Genomic DNA, 27383 nt, shown 5'->3' with positions numbered 1-27383 from the left:
GTATTTTTTGTAGAGACAGGGGTTCACCATGTTGCCCAGGCTGGTCTCAAACTCCTGGTCTCAAGGGATCCTCCTGCCTTGGCCTCCCAAGGAGTTGGTATTACAGGCATGAGCCACTGCACCTGGCCTGTTGTTAATTCTTTTTTAAAAGTTTGGTACAATTCTCAAGTAAAACCACCTGGGCCTGGAGATTTCTTTTTAATTACATATTTAATTTTCCAAGTAGTTATAGGAGTATTCAAATTATCTACTTCATATTGGGTGAGTTGTAGTGGGCTATGCTTTTTGAGGGATTAGAATGTATTTTCTCTAAATTTTCAAATTTAGGGTTAGGTTGTTCATAGTATTCCCTTATTATCCTTTTGATGTCTGCAGGGACTGTCATGATATCCCTGCCTTTGTTCCTGATATTAGGAAGTTGTGTATTTTCTCTTTTTTTCTACGTCAGAGGCTTGTCAATTTTATCGTCTTTTAAAAGAACCAGCTTTTCATTTCATTTATTTTCTATATTGTTTTTCCTATTTTCAGTTTCATTGATTTCTGCTTTTATCTTTATTATTTTCTTCTTTCTGCTTGCTCTGGGTTTATTTTGCTTTTCTTTCCTCTATGTTTGACTTAGACTGTGGTACAAGCCTATATTATTGACCTGAAAGTTTTATTTTTAGAAAATGAAAGCATTTTGGTGCTATAAATTTCCCTCTCAGTACGGCTTTAACTGCTTCCCACACATTTTGACATGTTATGTTTTAATTTTCATTTGCTTCAAAGTATTTTTAAATTTCCCTTGGAACTTTCTTTTTCACCCATGGCTTATTTAAAGTGTATTGTTTAGTTTCCAAGTATTTGAAGATTTTATGGTCACATTTCTGTTATTGGTTTTTAATTTAATTCCACTGTGATCAGAAAACATACATTATACGGTTGCAATTTTTAAAAAATTTGTTACAGTTTTACTTTATGGCCCAGGGTATGGTCAATCTTGGTATATGTTCTGCAAATGCTTGAAAAGTTGTGTATTCTGCTATAATTGGGTGGAGTGTTCTATAAAAATTGGTTGATGTTGTTCTTGAATTCTTCTATAGCCTTGATGGTTTTCTGTCTAGTTGTTCTATCAGTTTTTGACAGAGAGTATTGAAGTTTCCAACTATAATTAGTGATTCATTGTTTTCTGTTGTCAGTTCCATCAATTTTTGCTTCATGTATTTTTTAGTTCTGTGTTTTTGGTGCATACACATTATGGGTTGCTATGTCTTCTTGGTAGATTGACCCTTTTATGATTATATAAATGTATTAGTCCATTCTTGCATTGCTATAAAGAAATACCTGAGACTGGGTAATTTATAAAGAAAGGAGATTTAATTGGCTCACAGTTCTGCAGGTTGTACAGGAAGCATGGCAGCATCTGCTTCTGGGGAGGCCTCGGGGAGCTTTTACTCATTACAGAAGGCAAAGCAGGAGCAGGACCAAAAGAGAGCAAGGTGGGAGGTGCTACACACTTTTAAACAAACAGGTCTTGTGAGAACTCTATCATGAGAACAACACCAAGATAATGGTGCTAAACCATTCATGAGAACTCCTTCCCCATGATCCAGTCACCTCCCACCAGGCCCCATCTTCAACACTAGGGATTGTGATTTGATTTAAGATTAGGTGTGGACACAGATTCCAACTATATCATTCCACCCCTGACCCTTCCAAATTTCATGTCCTTCTCACATTGCAAAATGCAATCATCCCTCTCAACAGTCCCCCAAAGTCTTAATTCATTCCAGCATTAACTCAAAAGTGCGAAGTCCGAAGTTTCATTTGAGACAAGGCAAGTCCCTTTCATCTGTGAGCCTGTAAAATAAAAAATAAGTTAGTTATTCCCAAGATATAATGGAATATAGGCATTGGGTAATCATTGCCATCCTCCCCCCAGAAAAGGAAAGAAATTGGCCAAAAGAAAGGGGCTATGGGTTCCATACAAGTCTGAAACCCAGCAGGGTAGTCATTAAATCTTAAAGCTCCAAAATAATCTCATTTGACTCCATGTCTCACATCCAGGCCACACTGATGAAAAGGGTGGGATCCCAAGGCCTTGGGCAACTCTGCCCCTGTGGCTCAGCAGGGTTCAGCCCCCTTGGCTGCTCCCAAGGGCCGACATTGAGTGCCTGTGGCTTTTCCAGGTGCAAGGTGTAAGCTGTCGGTGAATCTACCATTCTGGGGTCTGGAGAACAGTGGCCCTCTTCTCACAGCTCCATAAAGCAGTGTCCCAGTGGGGACTCTGTGTAGAGGTTCCAACCCCATATTTGCCCTCCACACTGACCTGGAAGAGGTCTCCATGAGGGCTCCACTCCTGCATCAGGCTTTGTGCCTGCACATCCAGGCTTTTCCATACATCCTCTGAAATCTAGGTAGAGGCTCCCAAGCCTAAACTCTTGCACTCTGTGCACCCACACGATTAACACCAAGTGGAAGCCACCAAGGCTTATGGCTTGCACCCTCTGAAGCAGCAGCCCAAGCTTTACAAGCGCCCCTTTGAGCCAAGGCTGGAGCTGGAGTGGCCAGGTTGCAGGGAGTAGTGTCCTGAGGCTGTGCAGGGCAGCAGGGTCCTGGGTCTGGCCCATGAAACCATTCTGTCTTTCTAGGCTTCTGGGCCTGTGATGGGAGGGATTGTGGTGAAGGTCTCTGAAATGCCTTCAAGGTCTTTTCCCCACTGTCTTGGCTATTAGCAATTGGCTTTTCTTTACTTATGCAAATTTCTGCACCCTGTTTGAATTTCTCCCCTGAAAATGAGCATTTCTTTTCTACCACATGGCTGGGCTGCAGATTTTTCAAACTTTTACACTCCGCTTTCCCTTTAAATATAAGTTCCAGTTTTATGTCATTTCTTTGCTCACGTATATGAGCATAGGTTGTTAGAAGCAGCCAGGCCATTTCTTGAACACTTTGCTGCTTAGAAATTTCTCTTGCCCAATACCCTAAATTGTCACTCTCAAGTTCAATGTTCCACAGATCCCTATGGCAGGGGCATAGTGCCTCCAACCTCTTTGGTGATGCATAAGAAAAGTGACCTGTGCTCCAGTGCCCAATAAGTTTTTTTAAAAAGTGGGTCTGCTGATAACAAATTAGTTTTTCTCTTCATCTGAAGATGTCTTTATTTTCCCCTCATACCTGGAGGAATTTCTAAAACTAAATTTTGGGTTGATAGTTCTTTTCTTTTAGCACTTGAAAAGTGTTGTGTTTTTGATATAGCTTAAGATGGATTTTTGTTTGTTTGTTTGTTTTATCCTGTTTGGGATTTATACACCTTCTAGAATCTGAAGGTTTGTGTCTTTCACCCAATGTTTCTCTGAATACTTTTTCAGCCCCAACCTCTTCCCCCTCTCCTGTGTCTCTAGTGACATAAATATTGGATTTTTTGTTATAGTCCCACATGGTTCTGTTCATGTTTTTTTTTTTTTCCATTTATTTTCTCTCCATGGTTCAGTTTAGGTAACTTCTATTGCACCATATTTAAGTTTACTGATTCTTTTCTCTGTTTTCTCCATTCTGCTGATGAGCCCATCCATTGAATTCATCTCAACTATTGTACACTTTAGAGTTTCCATTTTGTTCTTTTTTGTATCTTTTATTTCTTTTCTGAGACCTTCTTTTTTTTTTTGGCTGAGACTTTCTATTTTTAAAAATTTGTTTCTAATGTGTTTCTAATTATTTGTTGAAGCATTATAATATGTATGCATCCCAGCATTGGTGTCTGTTGAGTATCTTTCCTCATTCATTTTGAGATCTTTCTGGGTTTTGGTATGATGAGTAATTTTCTTATTTGATACCTGGACATTTCAGTATTGTGTTATAACTGTGGATCTTATTTAAATCATGTGTGGTAGCAAGCCTTCTCTGGCACAGATCTTGTGGGTAAAAGTAGGATGACACCTTGTTACTGCCAGGCAGGGGTCCAGGTTGTCCTCCTGGTCTCTGTTGATGCCTATGGGGGCGGGCGGGGGGTGGGGGGATTGCCGAGAAGGTGCTCCTTGTAACTGCTGAATGGAAGTGGCGGTCAGGCCTTCACTGATTCCACCCTGGCTGGAAGGGGAAGGGGTGCTTCTACTGCAACTGCTGGGTGGGGTGGCCTTGTTAAAAACTGAACAGTGATGGCCGGGCGCCATGGCTCACACCTGTAATCCCAGGACTTTGGGAGGCTGAGGCGGGTGGATCACGAGGTCAGGAGATTGAGACCATCCTGGCTAACACAGTGAAACCCCGTCTCTACTAAAAATACAAAAAATTAGCTGGGCATGGTGGCGGGCACCTGTAGTCCCAGCTACTCGGGAGGCTGAGGCAGGAGAATGGCGTGAACCTGGGAGGCAGAGCTTGCAGTGAGCAGAGATTGTGCTACTGCACTCCAGCCTGGGCGACAGAGTGAGACTCCATCTCAAAAAAAAAAACAACAAAAAACTGAACAGTGATGAAAGTTTTGATGCTCTGCCAGTCCTCCTTTGACACCACCCCAGTGGGGATGGTGAGGGGCACCCTCTGACTGCTGGTAGGGGTGGAGTCCAGGCTTCCTGTGTGGTCTCTGCTGACCCTGGGTGATTGAAAGTCCTGGCCTCCCACTTGGCCTTCTGTGGCTCCACTCCAGCGTGGGAGTGGGAGTGCCTTACTACAGCCTGGGGTAGAAGTCTGGGCTCCCTACTCAGCCTTTGCTGGTGTAGGTGAGGTGAGGCTGCAGTTTTTTCTGTTGTGTTGGCTACAGTAGAGCAATTGTATCTAAAAGTTTTCTGTCTTGCCCTGCCTGCTTCTTTCCTGGTCATTTGGTTAGAGAAAGCGGGCATTTCTTAGGGCTTTTTTTTTTTTTTTTTACTGTGTCGGTTGGTGTTTCCGGGTTGTAGTTTTTCTAGTATCCAGTCTAGGATATACAAGGTAAAAAGAAAATCCAGGGAACTCACTGCAGTGTTGTTCCTTGTTGGTCCTCTTTCTTCTCTCCACCTTTCAGAGTTGTCTCATGTTTATATATATATATATATTACATAGTAAGAAGAATAGGAAAAAGGACATCTACTCCATCTTCCCAGAAGTAGAAGCTCTCCTACAATTATTTCTTTTTAATTTAATTTTGAATAACTTTATTATTTTCAAAATAAAAACACATCCAGAAAGTGAAAATGTCTATCCCACTTTTCCCCATCTACCTTTTGCTTATCCCAGCAACCATTGTTATTAGTTTATTGTTTTCTCCAGAATTTAAAAAATGCATATCAATATTAATCAATTTTCATATTTCTTAAAGCACAAAAGTTAGCATATTATAGACAGAAATCCATACCTTACAAAATACAAGATGTCTTGCTGATTGGCACATATCAGTACATAGGGAGCTTCTTCATCCTGTGAAAATGCAAAGTATTCTATTGAATGGATGTTCAATAGCTTGGTCATTTAGGTTGTTTTCAGTCTTTTGAAATTACAAACAATGCTGTAACAAATATCAATCTACAGATGTTATTGCACATGTGTGTTTGTATCTGTAAGATAAATTCCTAGAAGTGCGATTCCCAAACACTGAAGACACATTCGTGCTCTGAGAAAGTTGCACAAGAGGCTGAAAGGTGAACCTTATTAAGGCGGTGGCTATAGCATGGCAAAGCTGACAGTTAATCTGGAAAAACTAGTCCCCTCTACTGGACACATGGCCTCATGAACCTGTTCTGGACAAGAAGGTATAAAAAAGGATACAGGGGCAGGTGTTGGAAAGGACATGTTATCTCCCAAATCTGTTGCTATGTTGTTACCCCATGACCAGACTGCAGATTTAGACGACTCTAGAGTGCTCAGAATAAGCTGTTCACCGTGATGGCCCCTCTTAGCCTACCCTGGAATGGTCTCTGAAAGCAGCATGGAGGATGATTAGGAGCACAGAACATGGATGTGGACAGGGAGCCCCTTTCCTCTCAGGCCTCAATTTCTTCATCTGTTGAATGAAAGCATGGGGACAAACTTCTGTTGAAAGAGGACCCTTACCCTTCTTCATCAAGAACAGTGTCACTTCAACAGGCACATCTACAAGGCATGTATAGGATTCCATTTGAAGGAGCTTTCCACTGCTGAAGAGCAAAGAGGAAGCAGAAGAGGAAAGAAGGAATAAAGATGGGAAGAACAGAAGTAAGGAAAGCACTGGCTTGAACAACCTCTGGGTCCAGATCAGATCCCACAGGTGGAGTGGACAGAGATGGTTACAGTTGCATAACCATCAACACAATCCAGACACAGAACCATCTTATCACCACCCCAGATCCCCCCAGTCCCTGAAAACCACTGATCAGTGGTTTCTGTGCTGACAGTTTTGCCTATTCCAGAATGTCATACATATGTAATCATGCAGTGTGCAGCCTTCTGAGTCTCGCTTCTTTCCTAATGCATTTGAGATTTATCAGGTGTGTCGTGTGTGTGGGTACTTTGTTCTTTTGCATTGCTGAGTCACGTTCTGTTGCATGGATGTACCACAGTCTGTTGATCCTTTCACCAGTTGAAGGACCTGTGGGTTGTTTCTGGTTGGTGGTGATTATGAGTAAGGGCACTGTAAACATTTGTGTATGGGCTTTTGTGGGGGACATAAACATATTTGCTGGGCTGGTATGGTAAGTGGGAAGCCAGGGGCAGGACATGGAGTAGGGCTTCATTGGTAGTGTTAGGTTTGCTAGACTATTGAGAGGACAGAACAAGGGAGTAAAGTGTAATGAAGCCAGACAGCACACACCACACAGGAGCTGAGTCTCCAGTGAGGACACTGAAAGTAGCCTATCCCCAGGAGACTTGGTCAGGATGACACGCACACACCCTTCAATGGCTGTCCCAGGGGCGGGGCTGCTGTGACCTCTGACTTCCATATTCTTCCCTCACTTCAACAGTCATTAAAACATGTCTACTTTTTAAAACACCCAAGTACATTTTATTGTAAAAACATTCAAACAATATGGTAGAATACAGGGTAAAATGAGAAAGCCCCCCTTCACACTCCCTGTTCCATCCCAGTCACCTGCCCCTACCCAGACATTACCCGTGGTAGCATCTTGAGGCAATTCTTGCACACATTCTTTCCTGTTATTACACACACACATTCACACACATGCATGCATACACACACATGCATACATGCACACATACATCGTGTCTAGGTATATTAGTCCATTCTTGCATTGCTATAAATACCAGAGACTGGGTAATTTAAAAAGAGGTTTAATTGGCTCATGATTCTGCAGGCTGTACAGGAAACATAGCAGCTTCTACTTCTGGGGAGGCCTCAGGAAATTTCCAATCAGGGCAGAAGACAAAGGGGGACTGAATTCTTTTTTTTTTCAATTATACTTTAAGTTCTAGGGTACATGTGCACAATGTGCAGGTTTGTTACACATGTACACGTGTGTCATGTTGGTGTGCTGCACCCATTAACTCATCATTTACATTAGGTATATCTCCTAATGCTATCCCTCCCCCGTCCCCTGACCCCATGACAGGCCCCGGTGTGTGATGTTCCCCACCCTGTGTCCAAGTGTTCTTATTGTTCAATTCCCACCTATGAGTGAGAACAAATGGTTTTAAACAACCAGATCTCATGAGAACTCACTATCTCGAGGACAGTACCAAGGGGACGGTGCTAAACTGTTCACGAGAAATCCACGCCCATGATCCACTCACCTACCACCAAGCCCCACCTCCAACACTGGGGACTACAATTAGACATGAGATTTGGTGAGGACACAGAACCAAACCATATCACTGGGGATATAGCTTTATCTTCAATTTTGCTGATATAAATGAGGTACTGTGCTGTGTGTCACTCAGCAGCTTGATTTTTTGAGCTAAATTGTTTAGTCAATCTGCTCTGTGCATTTAGAACACACATATCTGCCTCCTTTCTAACCTGCTGTTTAGTGCCCTAGGCTAGAGATGTAGCCTCATTTATTTCCTTCCTTTCCTATTTGTAGCCATTTGATTTGTTTTTAAGTTTCACTATTATATAAAATGTTGCAACAAATAACCTTTTACATATGCCTCTTTGTGCACACATGATTTATTCTCTCATGCAGACACTAAAAATGGAATTGTCTGTGGAAAGTGGATATACATCTAATATTTTGATAAATCTGGACTAATTGATTTCCTAAAAGGATAGACTAATTTATATTCCCACCGACATCCTTTGAGATGCCAATTTTCTCACAACATCGTCACTGCTGGGAATAACCAATCTTTTAAATTTGTATTAATTTAATAGGTGAAAAATGATCCCTCCATTGTTGTTTTAATTTGCATTTTCCCACTTACTGATAAAATTGATCTTGCCTTCCATGTATTAATTTTCCATGGGGCGTTTCTTTGGATTGCAATTCTATCCTTTTCTGTTTCTTCTATTGAGTTGTTGCCCTTTGCTTATTGATTTCACAAGTTCCTTTTATAGTTTGGATATTAATCTTTGTATAACATATATATTATTTTTAAAATCTCGCTTTACTTTTTTGTCTTTTTTTTGAGATGGAGTCCCACTCTATCACCAGGCTGGAGTACAGTGGCATGATCTCAGCTCATTGCAACCTCCGCCTCCCAGGTTCAAGCAAGTCTCTTGCCTCAGCCTCCCAAGTAGCTGGGATTACAGGCATGCACCACCACGCCCAGCTAATTTTTGTATTTTTAGTAGAGACAGGGTTTCACTATGTTGGCCAGGCTGGTCTTGAACTCCTGACCTCATGATCCGCCCCTCTTGGCCTCCCAAAGTGCTGGGATTACAGGCGTGAGCCACTGCGCCTGGCCTCTGTTTACATTTTAAAAAACATTGTTTGTAGTATCTTTCGTCATACACAGGATTGTGTTTTAGGCAGAAAAATCAGTCAGTCCTCCTTCCTGGCTCTGTATGGGGGAGCTGGGAGCTGTTTATATGGAGGGCCCGTCCTTCTCTAGGGGGCAGGTGATGGCATTTCTCCCAGAAGCTTGGGGAGGCCATTTCCTCAGGGGAGGAGCTCACCTGGGGACACTTGGTGACAACTTTGGAAATACTGACAGCTGCAGGGAACACTGTTTCCCACCACTGTGCCTGAGCTCCTTTCTTGCAGCCCAGTTTGGGGAGGGCAGCAAAGCCAGACGAAAGGGTGTTGTCCCAGGTCAAATATGGGAAGGACATCGTTAAGCTTTGTGCCTGGTCAGGTAACTGGCAGGTCACGGTGATTGGCTGAGATGCTCTCCCTTCCCCACAGAGGCCCTTCCTGTTCCCTTCCCTCAGTTCCTCAGGCTCAGATTTTTCTCCTCAGGAGCATCAGATCTGGGAGCCCTGGAGGGCTGGGGAAGGGGAAGCGGCCACATGTATACCCACCCCTGGGATCAGCCTCCTGCTGGTCCTCTGGCTGCAAGGTCACTTCTTCCTGCCCCACTTCCCTCTCCAGCCTTCTTTCTTGTCCTCCTCCCCAGTGCCCCATCTGAAGCTGAGGGCACCTGCAAACTAGGTGCAGGTGCCATTAGCAGCAAGAGGCAGAGGAGAGGGTCCTCCCAACCAAGCCGCTTCTCCTTGAGCTCTTGGGGTGGTGACCGAGGAATCCTCAGAGAGGGTGCTGGGAGGGAATAGGATTTGTTCAGGAGGAGGGGAGTCAGGAGGAGGAGAGAGGAAAGCCTCAGCCCTGGAAGCATGGCTGGACCACTTGCTCCTGCTCTCTTACCTACTAATGCTTGAGAAAGGTTGGTTGGGGAAAAAATAGTAGATACAAGAATCTAACATATTTCCCTTTATTGAATGTCGGGATTCTTAGAATTGGAAAAATGATGTTTACATATAATGTACAAAGAAAAGAGAAAAACACCAGGAAAGCTGGTGTGGTGTGTGCAACTCTAGGTGCAGCTGTTGTGGAGATCTGCTGACTAATGTCAAGTTCAGGGCTGCACCAAGATTTGAGCACCTCGCTGAGACTGTGGACTCTGCTTCGATGGTGGCTGTGTTGGCTGTTATCCCATAACCACAGGAAGTCCCTGGGTGTTTGGGCCAGCAGGGTTGGAATTCTACCAGGTATTGGCTAGGGTGCATTTTTGTAATCAGTAGGCCCGGGGCTGGGGGTGGGGGTGTGTGTGCCTTTTTGTGATCTCTCCGCAAGATGGGTCATTTGTCTAATTTCCATGGAGGAACAGGATGGGCCTATAGCAGGCCCTGTCATCATCAGAGCTCAGGGGCCAGGTGCTCCACTCCACTTCTGTATTTTTAACTCACGGTATTTTTTTTTATGTGGAAGTATTTTTAAATAAATTGCAGATATCCTGACATTCCACCCTTAAATAATTTATCATACATTTCTAAAACAAGAGCTCTTGCTGCTTAGCAAATTAATATGATCACAGCCAATGCAATTAAAAATAGTTTCTTAATAGACTCTACTACTCAGTCCATATTCACATTTAGACCCAACAAGTTCAGCACTTCAACCATAAGCAGAAACTCTGGTCTGTCTGAAACCTTGGCTGTCGCCAGACTTTCTTTTTTCTTTTTTTGAGACAGAGTTTCTCTCTTGTTTCCCAGGCTGGAGTACAATGGCGCGATCTCGGCTCACTGCAACCTCCACCTCCCAGGTTCAAGCGATTCTGCTGCCTCAGCCTCCCTAGTAGCTGGGATTACAGGCATGTGCCACCACCCCCGGCTAATTTTGCGTTTTTTGTAGAGACAGGGTTTCTCCATGTTGGTCAGGCTGGTCTCGAACGCCCAACCTCAGGTGATCTGCCTGCCTCGGCCTCCCAAAGTGCTGGGATTACAGGCATGAGCCACCGCGCCCGGCCGACTGTCCCCAGACTTTCTAGCCCTTGGCAGGGTATGGAGCCTGGTACCCAGAGGAGCCCAGGAAGGAAGGCGGAACTGGAAAGAGGAAGCCGGAGACTGGGGTTTCCAAGAAAAAGACCGCAGACCCTGGGAGCCTAAATTTTCCCTGGATACCAGGAAGCTCCCAGAACCTTAGGGGTGAGTAGAGATGGGGCAGGGTTTCGCCTCCTTCCTGGGACTGTGTGCCCTCTTTCGGGCTCATGGAAGGTCATGGCATCCTGACTAACATGACTTCACAGCAAAGTTCCTCATCCTTGTTGGGCCCCTTTCCCCTACTGTCTGGTACCCACTAGTGTCCTGCTTTTCTATCCCTCTCCAGCCACATCTTTTCAGCTTTGCTCCCCCTCCACTGTCCCCTTCCCTCAGCCTGTGCTGGAATCTTGCACAGGGGCCCCGCCACCTATGGACTCACAACTGTGTTCCCAGGCTGGCTCCTTTTGTTTGTGTCCTGTGGTGCTTTGTCCCTGAGCTGGGCACAGGCAGGTGTTGAGTTCATGCTTATTGACTTATCCTCATGGGGAAGGGGTTTCAGAACTCATCTCCATCCCCTTCATTTTCTAGAGAAAGAAACGGACGTTCAGAGAGGGGCAGTGACCTATCTGTCCAAGTTCATACAGGGCTGAGCTGAGAAAACAAACCCAGGTCTTGTTTCCAAGCCTTGCTCGCCCACAGCCTTTCTACTCACTGGGCTTGTGTACAGTGCCCTTCCCTGATTATAACAGCATCTAAGGCAGCTCCCAGACGTACAGGGGACATCAGGTGAACTGAAGATAAGAAAGGGTTATGATGGAGGAAAGAGGGCAAACTAGAGAAGCTGGTCCCCTAGAGATCAAATGTGCGGATGCAGACAGAGTTTGAAGGAAACTTAGGAAACAACAGGAATAAAACATTCAGATAATTTTATTATTCACAAAGTGTGTTCATCATCATCATCGCTTATCTTAGTCCTTGCAACAGTGTGATATAATATTTCTCTCTCTACAGGTGAGGAAACTGAGGTCCAGGGAAGGTCCGTGACCTGTTGAAGGTGGCAGGTGGCTTTTTTGGTATCCAGGCTCCTGAGCTCCATCACGGTTTTCCACCATATGTCCCCCCTGCAATCAGAACAGGAAACCAGGAAGGTGGTCAGAGACTGCCACACAATTGCACATAGGTGCAGAGGCAACCCCTTCCCCATCCCACTACTCGCAGGGTTGGTTGCCATACCCGCCTCACAAGGATGAAGTCTGCTCCTGGCCACTGCTGCCAGAAAGGTGTCAGTGAGCATGCATGGATTTTGAGCCCAGCTTGGTCAGTTTCCTCACCCTGATTTTTTCCTTTATTTTCCTCTACTGCTACCAAGAAGAGGGGCCTGTTTCCTTCAGGTCTCCAAGTTCACCCTCTGCCCACACACTATTATCTGTCTTTCCAGCTGCAGTAAGCTCTGGAAAGACAGATGGTCTCTGCTGTGTCACAGTTGAGTCTGCTTTCTTCTACACCTCACTCCCTCTAAAACTCAGCCTTTGTTGGGTGTTCTCCTTTTGTCTGGTGCTTTTTGAATACATCACCCTACTTAGAAATCCAAATAGCTTGGTAATATGTGTGTTATCAGTTCTGTTTTTACCAATAAGAAGACTGGGGGTAGAGACCTTAAGAAACTTTTCCAGCATCATTTAGTTGGTAAAAAGGAAGGGGGTTCTTTGTTACACAATGGCAGAAAGTTTAGCAACACTGTCATCTGCAGTAACGTGGAAAGTAGAAAATGTCCCTCATGAGCTGGGTTGTACAGCTAGGATTTCCAGGCAAAGTCTTGAAAGTGCTACCTGGTTTCTTCTTGTGGCTTATTGTGAAATGAGAGAGGTGAGAGGTAAACTCTAGGCAGGATTATTCAACATGAGGGAGCTGGGACTTGATGACTTAAAAAATTCTCAGCCTCCAGACAGTAAATGATGCTAAAATCAAATCCAGGGCACGTTCAGGAATATGTGGTCTAAAGATGAAACCAAGGCTATACTGTAAAATCCTTTGTTAAGACCTCAGAAAGGTAGTGTGTTTAGTAGGAAAAACCAAATTGTTTTCAGGTATGGAAGGGCTTGAGGGCAGGAGCTTCTGGTCTCTGTGGAGCTGGGGTGCACCATACCTCCCAGCACATGAATGTGTTCACCAACTCAGAAGCTCCTGAACCTTACTTTTGTGATTTTTACAGAGACTTCATCATGTCAGCTTGATTGATGATTAATGCAGGCTTCAGCCCCCTCCTCTCCCTGGGGTATGGGAGGTGGGGTGAAAGTTCCAAGCTTTCAATCATGGATTGATCCTTCTGGTGACCAGCCCCCATCCAAGAGCACACTAAGAGTCACCTCTTTAGAGGAAAAGATGCCAGGAAATTCCAAGGGAGGTAGGACCTCTGCGTTAGACACTCCTATCACTCAGGAGATTAGAAAGGTCTTAGGAGCTCTGTGTCAGGAGCAGAGGTCAAAGACCAAATATGAGAACAAAAGATTATCTTAGCACTCCCATTTATAAGGGTCTTAGGAGCTCTGTGTCAGGAACTAGGGTCAAAGAAATATATATATATATATTTTTTTATGAAAATGATATACATAATAATATATGCATAATATATAAAATTATAATAATTTATTTAAAATTATTAATAAAAACTAATATAAAAATATAAATAAAATATAAAATATAAAAATATAAAAAAATTATAAAATATATTAAAATAAAAATATAATAAAATATAATAATTTATATAAAATTATAATGATTTCAATAATATATAATAATTATTATTTCACATAGTGTCTCAGGCAAAAGGCCCTTTCATGAATTTAAGGGTGCGTGCTTCGTAGATTTTTCAGTCGAACATTAGATCTTCTAAGAAGTATAAACACATTATCCTCACTTTCTTGGCAGAAGCACATGGTGTGGAAGAGATCTTCTCTTGGAGAAATTTGTGGGTATGGTCTTTGTCTAATGGAGTGAGTCACAATAAGTTTTACAGGAGATCCACATTTTTTTTAAGAGAATGACAGTCACAAAACACTGCCAGATTGGACTGAAAGGAATAGAAATAGCATAAAATCTGGGATCTCACTTTGTATCCCCCAAATTAAACTGGCAGGAAGCAGCCTGAGGAAGTTATGAAGCTGTAAATATGGGCTGCCTTTCATGGAAAAAGAAGGGTGGCTCAGAAGACATACTCGAGCACAGAGGAAGGAGCCACGACCACTGAGAATTATTTCTAGGTAGGAGTTGAGCAGTGTCTGAATCAAGGAATTTCCAACATTTGCCCAGCTAAAGTTCTGATTTTCTAAGGACCAGTGACTTTTTTTTTTTTGTCTCCCCCTTCCACCTCTTTTGAACAAAAATATCTGTAGTGGTTTTCCTATGACTGTACTGCATTGGACATTGGGGTTGTGTGTGTGGCAGATAACTTGTCTCTAGCTCACAGGTCTTCATACTGAGAATTGTATTTGAGGAATTACACCTGAGGAATTTCCTCCACACCTGGACCTGGTTTAAATGATGAGTTCCTGGACCTCATCCTGACGCCATAATGGGATGAGACTTTGGGAGACCTTTGGTGGGACTGAGTGTATTTTTGCATGTGGGAGGAATGTAAATAATTTGTGGCCAGAGCAAGTACTGTGGTGGTTTTAAAATACAGGCACGAATTCTTTAATATACCTTCCTTCAAGGGTTGGAGGCGAATCCCATTGGGCTGGACCCAATGACTGGCTTCCGATGAGTAGAATATGGCAGAAGCAACGGTTTGTGATTTCAGAGACTAGGTTATTAATGGCACTATGACTTCCTCCTTCCGCACCCTCTCTTGGATCAGTCACACTTGGGAAGTTAGTTCCCTTGCCGTGAAGAAAGGCTCACATGGCAAAGAACTGAGGCCTGTGCGAGCAACCACGTGAGGATGCACCGTCTTGGGCACGGCCCTCCATCAAGCCTCCCTACCACCGCACTTCTTGCTGACATCCTGACTGCGACACCAGAGGGGTTCTGAGCCAGGAACACCCAACTAAGTTGTTCCCAAATTTCTGATCACACCCCCATCCCCCCAAAAAACCTGTGACCTAATGAATATGTATCATTTGTTGTTTTAAGCTACTACGTTTTGGGGCTAATTTATTATGCAACATCAAATGAGTCAGGAGAAAGTCACAAGAGTTCTTTTTTCCTGGAAGCCCCGGAAGAAAGCATCTCAAGAAGGCAGAAGTGGGAGGCCATGCCTAGGGTGCTCCTCTTCCCAGGGTGAGGAGATTTCAGCATTGGCTGCTGGATTTCACAGTGCAGAACTCACTGGAGGTGTTTCAAGGAGTGGCATAGTCAAAGGCCTGACTGGAGTGGCTTCAAGAGAGAAGAAAAGAGAATTTTGGAGGCTGATGGTGCAGCCAGTCCTTTCATGGGCCCTTGCTGCAGAGGACAATAAGATAATGGAGCAGTAGCTGGAGGGCTGTAGGTGGGGAGGGTTTAATATATTAGAGCCCATTTAGATTCTGATGGTCATGACCATCAGGGAACATGGGAAGAAGATGATGCAGGAGAGAGGAGTGGCTCCTGGATGAATATTCCTTTTTTTATTTTAGACAGGGTCTTGCTCTGTCACCTAGGCTGGAGTGCAGTGGCATGATCATAGTTCACTGCAGCCTCCACCTCTCAGGCTCAAGCAATCCTCCTGCCTCAGCCTCCTGAGTAGCTGGGACCACAAGTACGCACCTCCATGCTCGGCTGGAATATTCTTGTGTAGACAAGAGAAGATGGTATTTGGAGCTGAAGGAAAGTGATTGGCTTGAGATAAGAGTAGGGAGAGTGAGAGGAAGAAGAGAGGCAGATGATTGGTAGGTGTGGTGGGATCAAGTGGACGTTCTTTTTTCTCCTTCCTTCCCTCCCTCCCTTTTCCTTCTTTCCTTCCTTCCCTCCTCTTTTTCTCTTCCTCTCATTCTGTCCCTCCCTCCCTTTTCCTTCTTTCCTTCCTTCCCTCCTCTTTTTCTCTTCCTCTCATTCTGTCCCTCCCTCCCTCCCTCCCTCCCTCTCTTTCTCTCTTTCCCCCTCTTTCTCTCTCTTTTCAGTGAGTTAGGATGTGGGCACACCAGCTGAGCATGTGGAGAGGGAGGACAGGGAATGATGTGGGTCTAGAATGGAGCAGAACCACTCCACTCTGAAGGTCACGTGCTGACAGTGAGACATTTCGGGATGATAGATTGTATTTTGTCAGCCACAGCCACATTCATCTTGGCTGGACACAGGCACAGAGTAAGCAGGAAGCTAGGTTCAACCAGGGTTACAATTTTCCCAGAGGAGTTCAATAAAAGGGGAGAGGAGCACAGAAGGGGAGGCTGTGTGCCAAAGACTGATTTGAGGTTGGATCATGGAATCTAAGGGAAAGGAAAGCATGGGTGAGATGGCAGAAAGGGGCGGGTGGCAGGATCAATGGATCATGGGTCCCTGTGGTGTTGAAGCAATACTGGGATCAGGTTAGCAGGATTGAGGTAGGGGTGGTGGGAATGAGATTAAGAGGGGGGCTATTGGCGCTTACTGACCATCTGCAAGGGTGGCTGAGATAGGGAAGAGGACGAGACCATTGGGGATAGGAGGCCAAGGAACTGAGATGCCAGAGATTTGGAAGAATCATTCATGTAGATCTTGTCTACGTGGGCCCAAGATCACAAAGAATTATGGCGGGAGCAGTCAGAGTGACGTTGAGCCTGGGGTTGAGACCCACGAGGAATAAAGAGCTGTGCCCCAGATTGTACAGAATCTGCAGCGATGATGGGTGGTCACCCACAGTGATACAGCCTAATGGCAGAAAGCTACTTGTGGAGTGCTTTAGGGAGGATCGGAAGATAGGAAGGGGCTGTGAGGGGCACAGAGGACACTGACCCCACCCTCGGGCTCAGGAGCATGAGGCAAAGGAGAACAAACCGCCTCCCTCCCCCCGCAAGAGAACTGCGGAGAAAGCAGTGTCCTTGGAGAGCAGGCAGATGTCAGGGAGAGTACCGCGGTGACGTTCAGAGAAGCTGAGCATACAGGAGCTTGTGCTGATGACTGCGCACTTCAGGTGCAGGGTGGAAAGGTTATGGGATTTGGGACGAGTGGGAATTGGGGCTAATGTAATGGATTTACAAGGTCTTACTGAGTTGGGATTCTGGGTGATGAGGGAGGACCAGGGCATCCTGGGCATCTTATGGCAACTAGAGTGAACAGGGATATAATAAGGCACCAAGAGGCTGTACTGGAGTCTGAGTGCTGACCTTGGGGGAAGGGGAGGGGGCCAGGAGTCTTTATAGGAGCAAGTGGAGACCTGGGATCTCACTTGCTCCTGCCCTTGGTGGCGGGTGCTGGGGAGGGGTGTTTTGATGGAAAATCTGGGGTCCCTCCTCACTCTTGCCAAGAAGGTGAAAACAGCAATAACTGGATAAAAATGGCATAAACCCATCCTCAAGGATAAACAGAGAGCGCCATACATGTTTTGAAGGTGGGTAAAATCAGATGACTTCACAGATCAGAGAGAGCTGGTGGGAGTGGCGGAATAAGAGGGAAGTCATTTTTACCTTGGAACCCCAGAAAGTTGGAGAAATGGGAGGTGCAGTTATCTCTTAAGGCAGGGTTGAAGTGGGTGCTGGAAACCAGAGAACAGGTTGGAACTTTAAGAATCACTTAGACTCCTAGATTCTCTGGCTTCCGTGAGACTGAGAGTAGGTTAGCTGCCCACATCCTCTGTCTTTCCTCTCTCTCAACAGCTGCAGAGAGCTTGAGGTAAGTCTCTGATGAGGGTGACACAGAGATGCTCTGCTCAGGGCACAGGGCGCCACAGAGAGAGAGTGTGCAGTGGGGGCCTGGGTGGGAACAGACATTGGGCAGCGAGACCCCTTTGCTCTGCTCCAGTTGGTGCCTAGAACCCTGGGTCTAGACTTACACTCCCAGGAAGGACAGCTAAGAGTCCTTTCTGGAGAAACAGAGCTGTGAAAGAGAAAAAATGGAGCCATGCTCCCGCCCAATCCGCCTGGAGCCCACAGCACCCTGCGGCCCTCATGGGGCTTCTAAGGGAGTGGGTGGCCGAGAAGCGGCAAAGGTTTCCAGAAAGCTCTGAAGAAAGACAGAGGTCAATGAAAGGAGAAAATAAAAGATATGATGGGCACTTGGAGGACATAGAAAATATGGAAAGCTTCGGAAAAGTTCAAAAGTTAAAACTTTAATATTTCCAGAGAAAATGTGGCTTGCCAAAATAAAACATGCTGTGCTATAAAAAGGAACATTCGGAGAACAAATGGACCGTTTAGAAATGAAAAATGTGATCGTGTACATTGAAAACATTTGAATAGAATGTAACCTTGGGGAACTTTCTCAGAAAGTAGGAATAAAGAAAAATAGATGACAAAGAGCAGAGAAAAGATAATCACGTCAGGCTCAGTCCGGTAGGTCCAACATCGGGATTGTAAGTGTCAGAAAGAGAGAACAGCACTGTGGGGGTGACAGGCCTGGGGCAAGGCACGGAGTGATCTTGAATGTGGCGAGTTGAGGCGCCTCTTGACCAGCTTGTGCAGGAAAAAAGAAAGGTTCACTTCCTTGTGGAGGCTGCAGCCATGTTGGTGGTGGTAAGGACAGCACTGCGGGGTGCAGTGCTGCAGGGGTGGCTGATCTAGGGAAAGCATTATTGGGACCCCAGTAACGACACTGGACTTCAATTCCTGGGTGGCAGAAATGCACAGAGGTATTGTTGGGAAGGGACATATCAGGGGAACAATCTAGGAGGCGGGGACTGAAGACAGGACCCCCCGTTAGGTGGCTGACACAGTGGTCCGAGTGCCAGTGTGAGGTGAAGGGGCTTGGAAAGGGGGAGGAGGCACAATAGGAGAGGCCTTGGCAGAGTGTGGCTGAGCAAGGGCAGAGGGAGAGGGAAACGTTGGGGTGACCCAGGCGTCTGGATTTGGGGTGTTAAATAAGAGTAATAAGAGGCCATTGGTTTAGACTGAGCTCCTGCACTAGGCCCAACAGCCCAAACCAAAATGGGGTCACTGGTGCTAAGGTTCCACACCACCAAGCCAAAACCAAGTTGTTTATCTCACCTTCCGAGAAATTAGGAGAGAGAGGTAACAGCCAAATCCTTGAACAGGTCAGTTTTAGCCGGTATGGTAGGGAAGTCCCCTCTGCTTTAACCTTTTACCAAGAAGGTAACTTTGAAATGACCGGTTTCTTTTTGTTCCTTGTTTCCGCTTTTTTCAGTCTTTTTCTGTCTCTACAACTGCCCAGGTTGCAGAGCAGAGTTCTCTAAACCTCTTCTGGTTCTGAGGGCTGCCCAATTTGCAAATCATTCTTTGCTCAAATAAACTCTGTTAAATTTATTTTGTCTAAAGTGTTTCTTTTCTTCTTTTCTGTTTTAGAGACAAGGTCTCACTCCGTGGCTCAGGCTGGAGTGCAGTGGCGTGATCATGGCTCACTGCAACTGGGAACTCTTGGCTTCAAGCCATCCTTTAGCCTTGGCCTCCCACAGTGGTGGTATTACAGGTGTCAGCCACCAGCGTTCCAGGCCTCAAGTTTTTCTTTTATCAGGGGCCATAGATAGGAGGAGGAGGCAGGGAAGAGGGATTGTCATCAGTGACTCAGGTTTGGTAGAAAGATGCTGCAGGTGCTGGGCTTTGCTCCCACAACGGGGTGCTGGCCGCAGTGCAAACTGAGGGTGAGCAAGTAGAGGGCCTGGGTTCTGCAGCTCTGCAGGGACGGCGTGGCCAAAGGCCTTGGATCAAGTCCTGGCCTTTTCTTTGCGGATAACAGCAGAGGTCAGAAGTCAGGGAGGAGCTCCTGGGAGCCCAGCCTTGTTGGAGGCTGGCTGCCCACCTGGGGCCCTGTGGCTCAGTGGGAAGCGTCTATGGGCCTGGGCTGAGCTGGGTGCAGCAGAGACCACCCTTGATGCTGCATGTGCTGATTCCTTAAAACCCTTGAGATGAGGGGAGAAATACATGAAGTGACTTGAATCCGTTCTCACACCCTGTCCCTCTCCCCAAGCCTGCCCCTCCTCCAGCAAGCCGGCTCCTGGCCTGACTGAGTTGTCCCTGCACCTTTCACTCAGCCCCACCTATGGTTTTTCCCATGTGTCCCCTTCTCCCTGGGGGCTGTTTCCCTCCTGTGTCTACCCTCTCTCCCTCAGGACTAGAATGAGGCAGAGTCCTGGGATGGTGGCTTTAGGGAGTCCCTGGACTTGGGCTTGCCTGGAAGGGCAGGTAGTGGGAGGGACTTTCCAGCTGTGTAGGTCTGTGTTTCTGATGGAGGGATGGGGGAGTGGAAGGACAGGGGAGAGGGAAGGAGAGAAGGAGAAAGGTAGAGGGAAGAAGGGGAGAGGGAAGGAGAGAAGGAGAAAGGTAGAGGGAAGAAGAGGAGAGGAGGGAGGGGTAGAGAGACAGGGAGAGAGGAAGGGGGTGGAATGGGAAAGAGGGAGGGGGAGGAATGGAGAGAGAAAGGGAGGAAAAGGGAGTAGGGGGAAGAAAGAGAGAGAGAGGGAGAGAGAGAGGAGAAAACACAGAGACAGAGAAACATGGATGAGATTCCTGCAAGTTTGCAGCTGAAGGACAAAGGTGAGCCTGTGTGACATGTCAGATGGATGGACTCCATGAGGGCTTTAATTTGGAGAGCTCTGCCGATTATAATTTCCACCTCTGTTCTCTGGCCGATTCCCCTCTGACCCTCTATCCTGGGCAGAAGCTGTTCCCTGTTCCATTTTCCCCGAGTCCAACCCACACCACACTCACCACCAGACGAGCAGGGCTGACAGCACCAGGCTCTTGGCTACGAGGAGTCCACAGAACACAGGCACCAGGGCACTGGGGGCTGCAGGGCCAGGGCGGAGCGTGGAGTTCTGTGGCCTGGAAGGCAGAGGGACAGGAAGGGGAGAGGACGGGCTGGGGAGGCAAGTCTCCATCTGCCAGCCCCCGCCCAGGCCTGTGTGGCTATGGGCACCCCGAAACTCACTGTGAAGGGACAGGGATGGTAGATGGAGACTCAGGGGCTTGTCTGGCTCCTGCAGTGGGAGGCACACAGCTCTGGGTCTGGGTCTGTGAAGAGACCAGGTTGCGGGGAGTCCAGGAGGTCTGTGTGGAGGCAGAGGCTGCCAGGGAGGAGAAAGAGCTGTGGTTAGTGAGTGGGAGACCTCACTTGTGCCTGCAGGCAGGAGAGCTGGATGGGGGAGTTGGACCAGACTGGGAACAGAGCCCATGCGCCCAGAGAAGAAAACTAATTTGAGGGGTGGAGACTGAACTGTGAAGTCCTCTGGCTCAGAATTAGACACACCTGTGGCCTGGGCTCTACTGGGCCCCTGCAGTTGTATCCTTGAGTCTAGGAGGAGCACTGGAAGAGGACTCAGGAGGCACTCGAGTCTTTGGATGGGCACCCATCTGAGCCTCCTAAGGGTGGACATGGCCATGATGCTTCGGGCCCCTTCGGCTCTCTGCCCTCCATTCTCTTTCTCATGCCTCTGGGACTTGGGAAGGGAGCCTCTTGTGGGGAATTTGAAGGGTAGTTTTCAGATCCCTGCCCCTCCCAGTTCTGCTGCACAGCCCTGGACCCCAAGTCTCAGCAGCCTAGGGAATGCCTTTCACAGCCCCTCTTGACTCTGGGACTCTGTGAACCGGCTGCGCACCACTCCTGCTGTTCATCTTCCCAGGAAGATCCAGACCCACCTGTGCTTAGAGCCCTTGGTGGAGGTGGGGAATGGCTGTCTCTGGAAAAGTGATGGGGACTGTTGAGGTCGAAAAGGCATTGGCTGTTGGCGGGTGGCGGGGTGGCGAAGGAAAAGAAAGTAGGGTTGGAACCAAGGCTGGGAGAGGAAGTGGGGATTATCAGTGTCTCGACCTAGCAGACTAGGTCTACATACCTAACTGGAGTCCAGGAGGTGGGGAGAAGGGGAAAGAAGGGGAAAGGGCTGGGAGGGGCCTGGAGGAGAGGGTGCCTGAGGCTGAGTCATTCCTCGTCCCAGAGACTGCCCTGGAAGGTCCTCCCTGAAGAGAGTCACAGGCCTATGGACCTGTGGGCACGATCCTGTCCCATAGGACACTCTCTGAGGCTGTCTAGGATGCTAGCCAGGATAACCCTGTGCTCAGCCTGGGAGAGGTGTTTGGGACACTCTGGTAAAATCCTAGACATGTGCTATTGAATGTGTCATCTATGGCCTGGTGCTGGTCTACAAATTGTCTGTAACCCTTCCACAACAAGGGAAGTATAAAAATTGGGAGTAGGGGTTTCAAAACGTTTATATCAATTTGATACTGCCTCAAGATCCAAGCCCGTGATTAGTTAACTCGTCTCATCTCATTGAACAGGATATAGACCAGCTTGGGTGTTGTCAAATTAGCATGGAGGGTCGAATATGGAGTGAGCTGTGTGCTAGTAACCTACGCCAGAGCCATGTTACAGTGTGTGATACTTTAAAATTAGTTGTTAGCGGCCAGGCGTGGTGGCTCATGCCTGTAATCCCGGCACTTTTGGAGGCCGAGGCAGGTGGATCACTTGAGGTCAGGAGTTTGAGACCAGCCTGGCCAACATGGTGAGACCACGTCTCTACTAAAATACAAAAAATTAGCCAGGCGTGGTAGCAGGCGCCTGTAATCCCAGCTACTCGGGAGGCTGAGGCATGAGAATAGGTTGAACCTGGGAGGTGGAGGTTGCAGTGAGCCGAGATCGCGCCACCGCACTCCAGCCTGGGTGACAGAGCGAGACTCTGTCTCACAATAAATAAATAAATAAATAAATAAATAAATAAAGTTGTTAGCTATAGCCCAAAAGTGTATAAACGTCTCGAAAGATGTATAATTTTATGATTTATTATTTTTACAATCATTTTCATTTTTAATCAAACTTTTTTTGAACAAAATTTAGAGTGTAACATGACTAGCTAAGTTAGAGTAGAATAGTGATTACCTAATTAGCATTCTAATGAACAGATAGCAAAACAAAAGTCACTGAAAAAAAACATCTTTCCTGAATGTGGCAGTGACAGTAAGCCAGATGAAGATGGTAGAACTGATGCTAAATAAATTTTTTCCTTCTGCAGTTGTTCCAAAGAGTTTGTGCTGGTTTTGTTTGAAAGTAGAATCTCTCATTGTGGTAGGCAGAATACGGGTACCCCAAAATGTCTACTCCCTAATCCCAGGTACCTGTGAGGACATTGCCTTCCATGGCAAAGGGAAATTTGCAGATGTGATTAAGGTTGAAGACCTTGAGTTGGGCCAGGTGCAGTGGCTCACGCCTGTAATCCCAGCACTTTGGGAGGCCGAGGCGGGCGGATCACGAGGTCAGGAGATCGAGACCATCCTGGCTAACATGGTGAAACCCCATCTCTAGTAAAAATATAAAAAAATTAGCTGGGCATGGTGGCGGGCGCCTGTAGTCCCAGCTACTTGGGAGGCTGAGGCAGGAGAAGGCGTGAACCCAGGAGGCGGAGCTTGCAGTGAGCCGAGACCACACCACTGCACTGCAGCCTGGGTGACCGAGTGAGACTCCATCTCAAAACAACAACAACAACAACAACAACAACAACAACAAAAACAAGTGGCATAGTCTGGGCATGGTGGCTCAAGCCTGTAATCCCAGCATTTTGGGAGGCCGAGTCAGGCAGATCACCTGAGGTCAGGAGTTCAAGACCAGGCTGACCAATACGGTGAAACCCCGTCTCTACTAAAAATACAAAAATTAGCCGGGTGTGGTGGCAGGCGCCTGTAGTCCCAGCTACACTGGAGGCTGAGGCAGGAGAATCACTTGAACCCTGGAGGTGGAGGTTGCAGTGAGCCGAGATTGTGCCACTGTACTCCAGACAGAGCGAGACTCCGTCTCAAAACGAAATAAAACAAAACAAAAAAACAAGTGGCATATACATATAAAACGGAAAAACACAAGTTCACAACAAACTGTTTTTAGGAGAAAAAAGAGTATTGGATTGAAAAGCTCTTGAAAGGAATCCATATTTCACATATAAGCTCTAGACTTTGTGGCTTCTTGTAAAGTAACATTTTGTATTGCAAAGACCAACAATCCATCTACAATTGCCAAAACATTACTGAACAACGTTTGCTTTACGACATTGGGTAATTTATAGCAAAGAGGGGAGCTTGATATCATTTTCCCTTGACACCTTAGGTCAACATATTCAGGAATTGGATAACGAGATGGATGACCATCTCCTAGAACAAATAAAGCTAGCAAAGTATTTTTCATGGCAATTTGAAAAAATGTACAAATATTGCTAGCATAGATATTCTTTTAGTATATGCAATTTGAACACAATGATATGAAGGAATTCTGTATCTTTTAGCTTAATTGTCACAAACACAACTAGCTCTGAACTGTATAAAACTATGAAGGTTATATTATCAAAATGTGGTTTGGGGTTAAGTTTTATGTAAGAGTATGTTCTGATGGCTGCAGTTGCAATGACAGGAAAATGTCATCCAGGTTAAGAAGTCTTGGGCTAGATTTTAAATTAATGCACTGCTTCCTTCATTGAGAGAGTTTTGCTATGAAAAAAAAAGCAGCTTAACTGAACGTTGTGCTGACCAACATGGACAGAATTGTGAATTTTACAAGGTGAATATATTAAATTTGAAATCATTCTCTTTATTATGTGGTAATATGGAAACAGATCATAAACAGCTACTGTTGCATGCCAAATTTAAAGTTTTGTTGAGCATGTTTCATCTATAGAAAGAATTCCTAATGTTTCTTCAAGACAAGAAGCCAGTTTAGTACAAATGTGAATTGCACCATCAGGCTTGTTTATACTGTAGTTCTGATGTTAATATTTCCATGCAAGGAAGTAAAGCGACATGTTTTTCAATGGCAAATAAAGTCTAAGTGCAAACATAAAAGTCAGAAGAACCACTTCTATGAATTGTTATGACATGTTCTTAATTTAATAACATTTATCAACAAAATAAGTGATAATATTGATATTGCATATCTTCACAAGTGCTCATGGGAAAACATTAATAATTTGATAGCATGTTTTGAATTCTGTTTTTTGTCAAAATAAAATATAATGCAGAGGAAATTCATAGATCTAGAATCCATATTTTCCCATCAAAAGATAATTTAAACTATAACTTTTAGGATAAAGTTTTGGAACTGGCTACTGATAAAGGATTGAAGATGCATTTTGAAATTACAGCATCGCTTGCTTCCTTTTGTAAAAGTTAAACATAAAACTGTTGAGCTTGTTGGAATTGCTTTAAAATTTCTTCTATTTCTGACATTATACCTCCGTGAGACCAGTTTTCTGGTCTTCTACTGTGAGTATTATTTTTAAAAAAATCAACACAATTTCTTTATACATTATCTCCTAAGCGATGTGGTGTCATAAATAGTTCTCAGATTAGCAAAGTTACCAAGTAAGAAAAGTGCTCATTTGTCACATTATAATCCTTAAATACAGAAAGACAGGGTGTTTGTCTGAAGGGTGCATATTGGCATTTAATATGGAGAATTGCAATTTCCCTTCTAGCTTTGTACTTAGTTTTAACTGAGGAACGACAAAACGTTATGGGTATACCGTTAAGCCACTACATCAATCACCTTTAGGCACACTTTCAAATGAACAATGTATACAGTTTTTATAAATTTTTCCCTATGTGATATTTGTTCTGATTGTATTCATTAAAATGTAATTTTATGTTTGTCAAATTTAATAAATGTTGGGCTTGTACTTTGTATATCTTTTTCTTATTTTTCTAGTAATTTGTTTTTACTGTATTTTACAAAAAAATTACTCATGTGAATTGCAGATTTTTAAAAAAAAATTTCCTCTTCCACAGGAACTGTGGGTAGCTCTGCTCTGAGCACGAGGTTGGCACACTTTCTGTAAAGGGTCAGGGATGAGCCATGTGGTCTCTGTCACAGCTGCTCAATTTTGCTGTCACAGCATGAAAAGGGCCACAGACAATAGGTAATTGAGTGGGCATGGCTGTGTTCCAAAAAATAACTCTACTTATAGGCACTGAAATTTGAATTTCTAGTATGTCACAAAATATTGTTTTTCTTTTGATTTTTTTTTTCACTCATTCTTAGTTTTTTTCACTCATTCTTAGTCCCCGATCTGGACTATGAGGGATACCCATAGTATCTTGGTATCTAGACTACCCAGATACCACTGGCTCTACATGGTGGGGGCAGCCAGTGGATGCACCTTTCCTGGGCACCTACTATGTACCAAAGATGCCGGGCGGTCCTGCCCTCCTGTAGCAGGGTCATATAGGCTGACTGCTCAGCATGCTCACTGGGTCTGTTTCAGCATCTCTCAGGAGGCCCAGGCTGCAGGCTTGGGAGTCATGGAGACTGTGAGATGGCTGCTCTTGTGCACATATGAGTTCCCCCTGCACCTGTTCCCAACAGCCTTCCCAGGAGACTGGGGCGTGGGCATGGGTGGCTTCCACGATTAGGAAACCAGGGGTGATGGAGGCACCAAAAGGGGGTGAGGGGCACCCCTCTGAGGACCCTAGGGAAAGAGCTCACCTGGAGATACCACCAGATAGAATCTGACGGACTTAGAGACAGAGTTGTCAGAAGGGCGGTAGATTCTACACCAGTAATGTCCTGAGTCTTCCTCTCTCAGATCAGTCATGATGACAGTGAAGAAGCCAGCATCAGGGTCATCCCAGATTGCGAATCGAGAGGTCCAAGCCACCGTCCTGGGCTTGGAGCTGGTGACTAACCTGATGCACACAAGTGCTGAAGCCTCCTTACACCAGCCTTTCTTCTCGTAGAGCCTGCCCGTGGGCGGGTACTGGCATCTCACGGTTAGCGTCTGCCCTGCCACACTTTGAAGTACCTGAGCCTTGGATCGTGCCTGAGAGCCTGGAGAATGATGAAGTAACGCATAGGTCAAGGCCACGCGCACAACCTGCCTCACAGCAGGCCTCTGGCCACAGAGCCACCTGCTCCCTGACCCTGCTGTCCTGACAGTCCCCACCACACCCATCTCCTCTGCTCCCTGGGCTCCTCCTCCCCCTCACCTGGGAACAGCAGCAGCAGCAGTAGCAGTGGGTGTAGGGCTCGCCAGGCCATGTGGTCCTTTTCCTGTGTGCTCGTGGGAGGGGACACCTGGAGAAGACTGGGGAGAGGGAATTGGGAGCTGGGCCTGATTCTGCTGCTCTTCCAGCACCTCTGATAGAAAAATGAGACAGGCTAAGGCCTGGGTTGGGGAGATGGGAGACTGCAAAGGGCAGATTCTGTGGGCACAGGGAAGTGGGGATCTCCAGCTGTAGGTGAGTCTGGGTCTGGTGGGCTCAGCGCTGTCTGGCACACAGCTTCCCAGGCCTCTGTAGAAGATGCCTGCTCTCCCCTGTGCCCAGCTGCCCCTCCCCACCATGACCTACCCCTGAGGGAGGAGCTGAAAAGGCCAGGAGGAAACTGTGGGCGAGTTATGGACTGCTTCCCCCTTGCTCCCTCTGTGCGCTGCCTCTCTTCTTTGCGGGGCCCTAGCTTTGCCGCCCTTTCCAGGGAAAGTCAGGCTGAGGGTGGATGACAAACTCAGGGGCACTTGGAACCCTGATCACAAGCCCCAAGCCTCACTGGTCAC

At 46.0% G+C, this 27383-nt stretch overlaps 1 protein-coding gene across 1 annotated transcript; it reads right to left on the bottom strand.

Annotated features, from left to right (window-relative positions):
• Positions 1–11735: 11735 nt before the first annotated feature.
• On the bottom strand, positions 11736–26876 carry NCR2 (natural cytotoxicity triggering receptor 2). The gene is made up of 5 exons (NM_001194945.1): positions 26818–26876; positions 26318–26659; positions 20792–20927; positions 20572–20685; positions 11736–11922 (listed from the first exon to the last, which is right to left on the bottom strand). Exons 1-5 carry the CDS (start codon positions 26867–26869, stop codon positions 11736–11738), a joined length of 831 nt encoding a protein of 276 aa, NP_001181874.1. The 5' UTR covers positions 26870–26876.
• Between the last annotated feature and the right edge of the window lie 507 nt (positions 26877–27383).

This window comes from Pan troglodytes, chromosome 5, assembly GCF_028858775.2.
Source record: "Pan troglodytes isolate AG18354 chromosome 5, NHGRI_mPanTro3-v2.0_pri, whole genome shotgun sequence".
Taxonomy (NCBI): domain Eukaryota; kingdom Metazoa; phylum Chordata; class Mammalia; order Primates; family Hominidae; genus Pan; species Pan troglodytes.
The sequence above is the reverse complement of the archived record's forward strand: the minus strand, read 5'-3'. Positions and strand labels throughout refer to the sequence as shown.

Excerpts from the sequence above, each read along its gene's own strand:
- NCR2 (NM_001194945.1), bottom strand. The coding sequence starts at position 26,869 with ATGGCCTGGCGAGCCCTACACCCACTGCTACTGCTGCTGCTGCTGTTC. Across the intron at positions 20,928-26,317 it reads CTATCTGGTGGTATCTCCAG|CCTCTGCCTCCACACAGACC; the intron begins GTGAGCTCTTTC and ends CCTCCCTGGCAG. Across the intron at positions 11,923-20,571 it reads TCAGCCCTGCTCGTCTGGTG|GGGGGACATATGGTGGAAAA; the intron begins GTGAGTGTGGTG and ends TTCTGATTGCAG.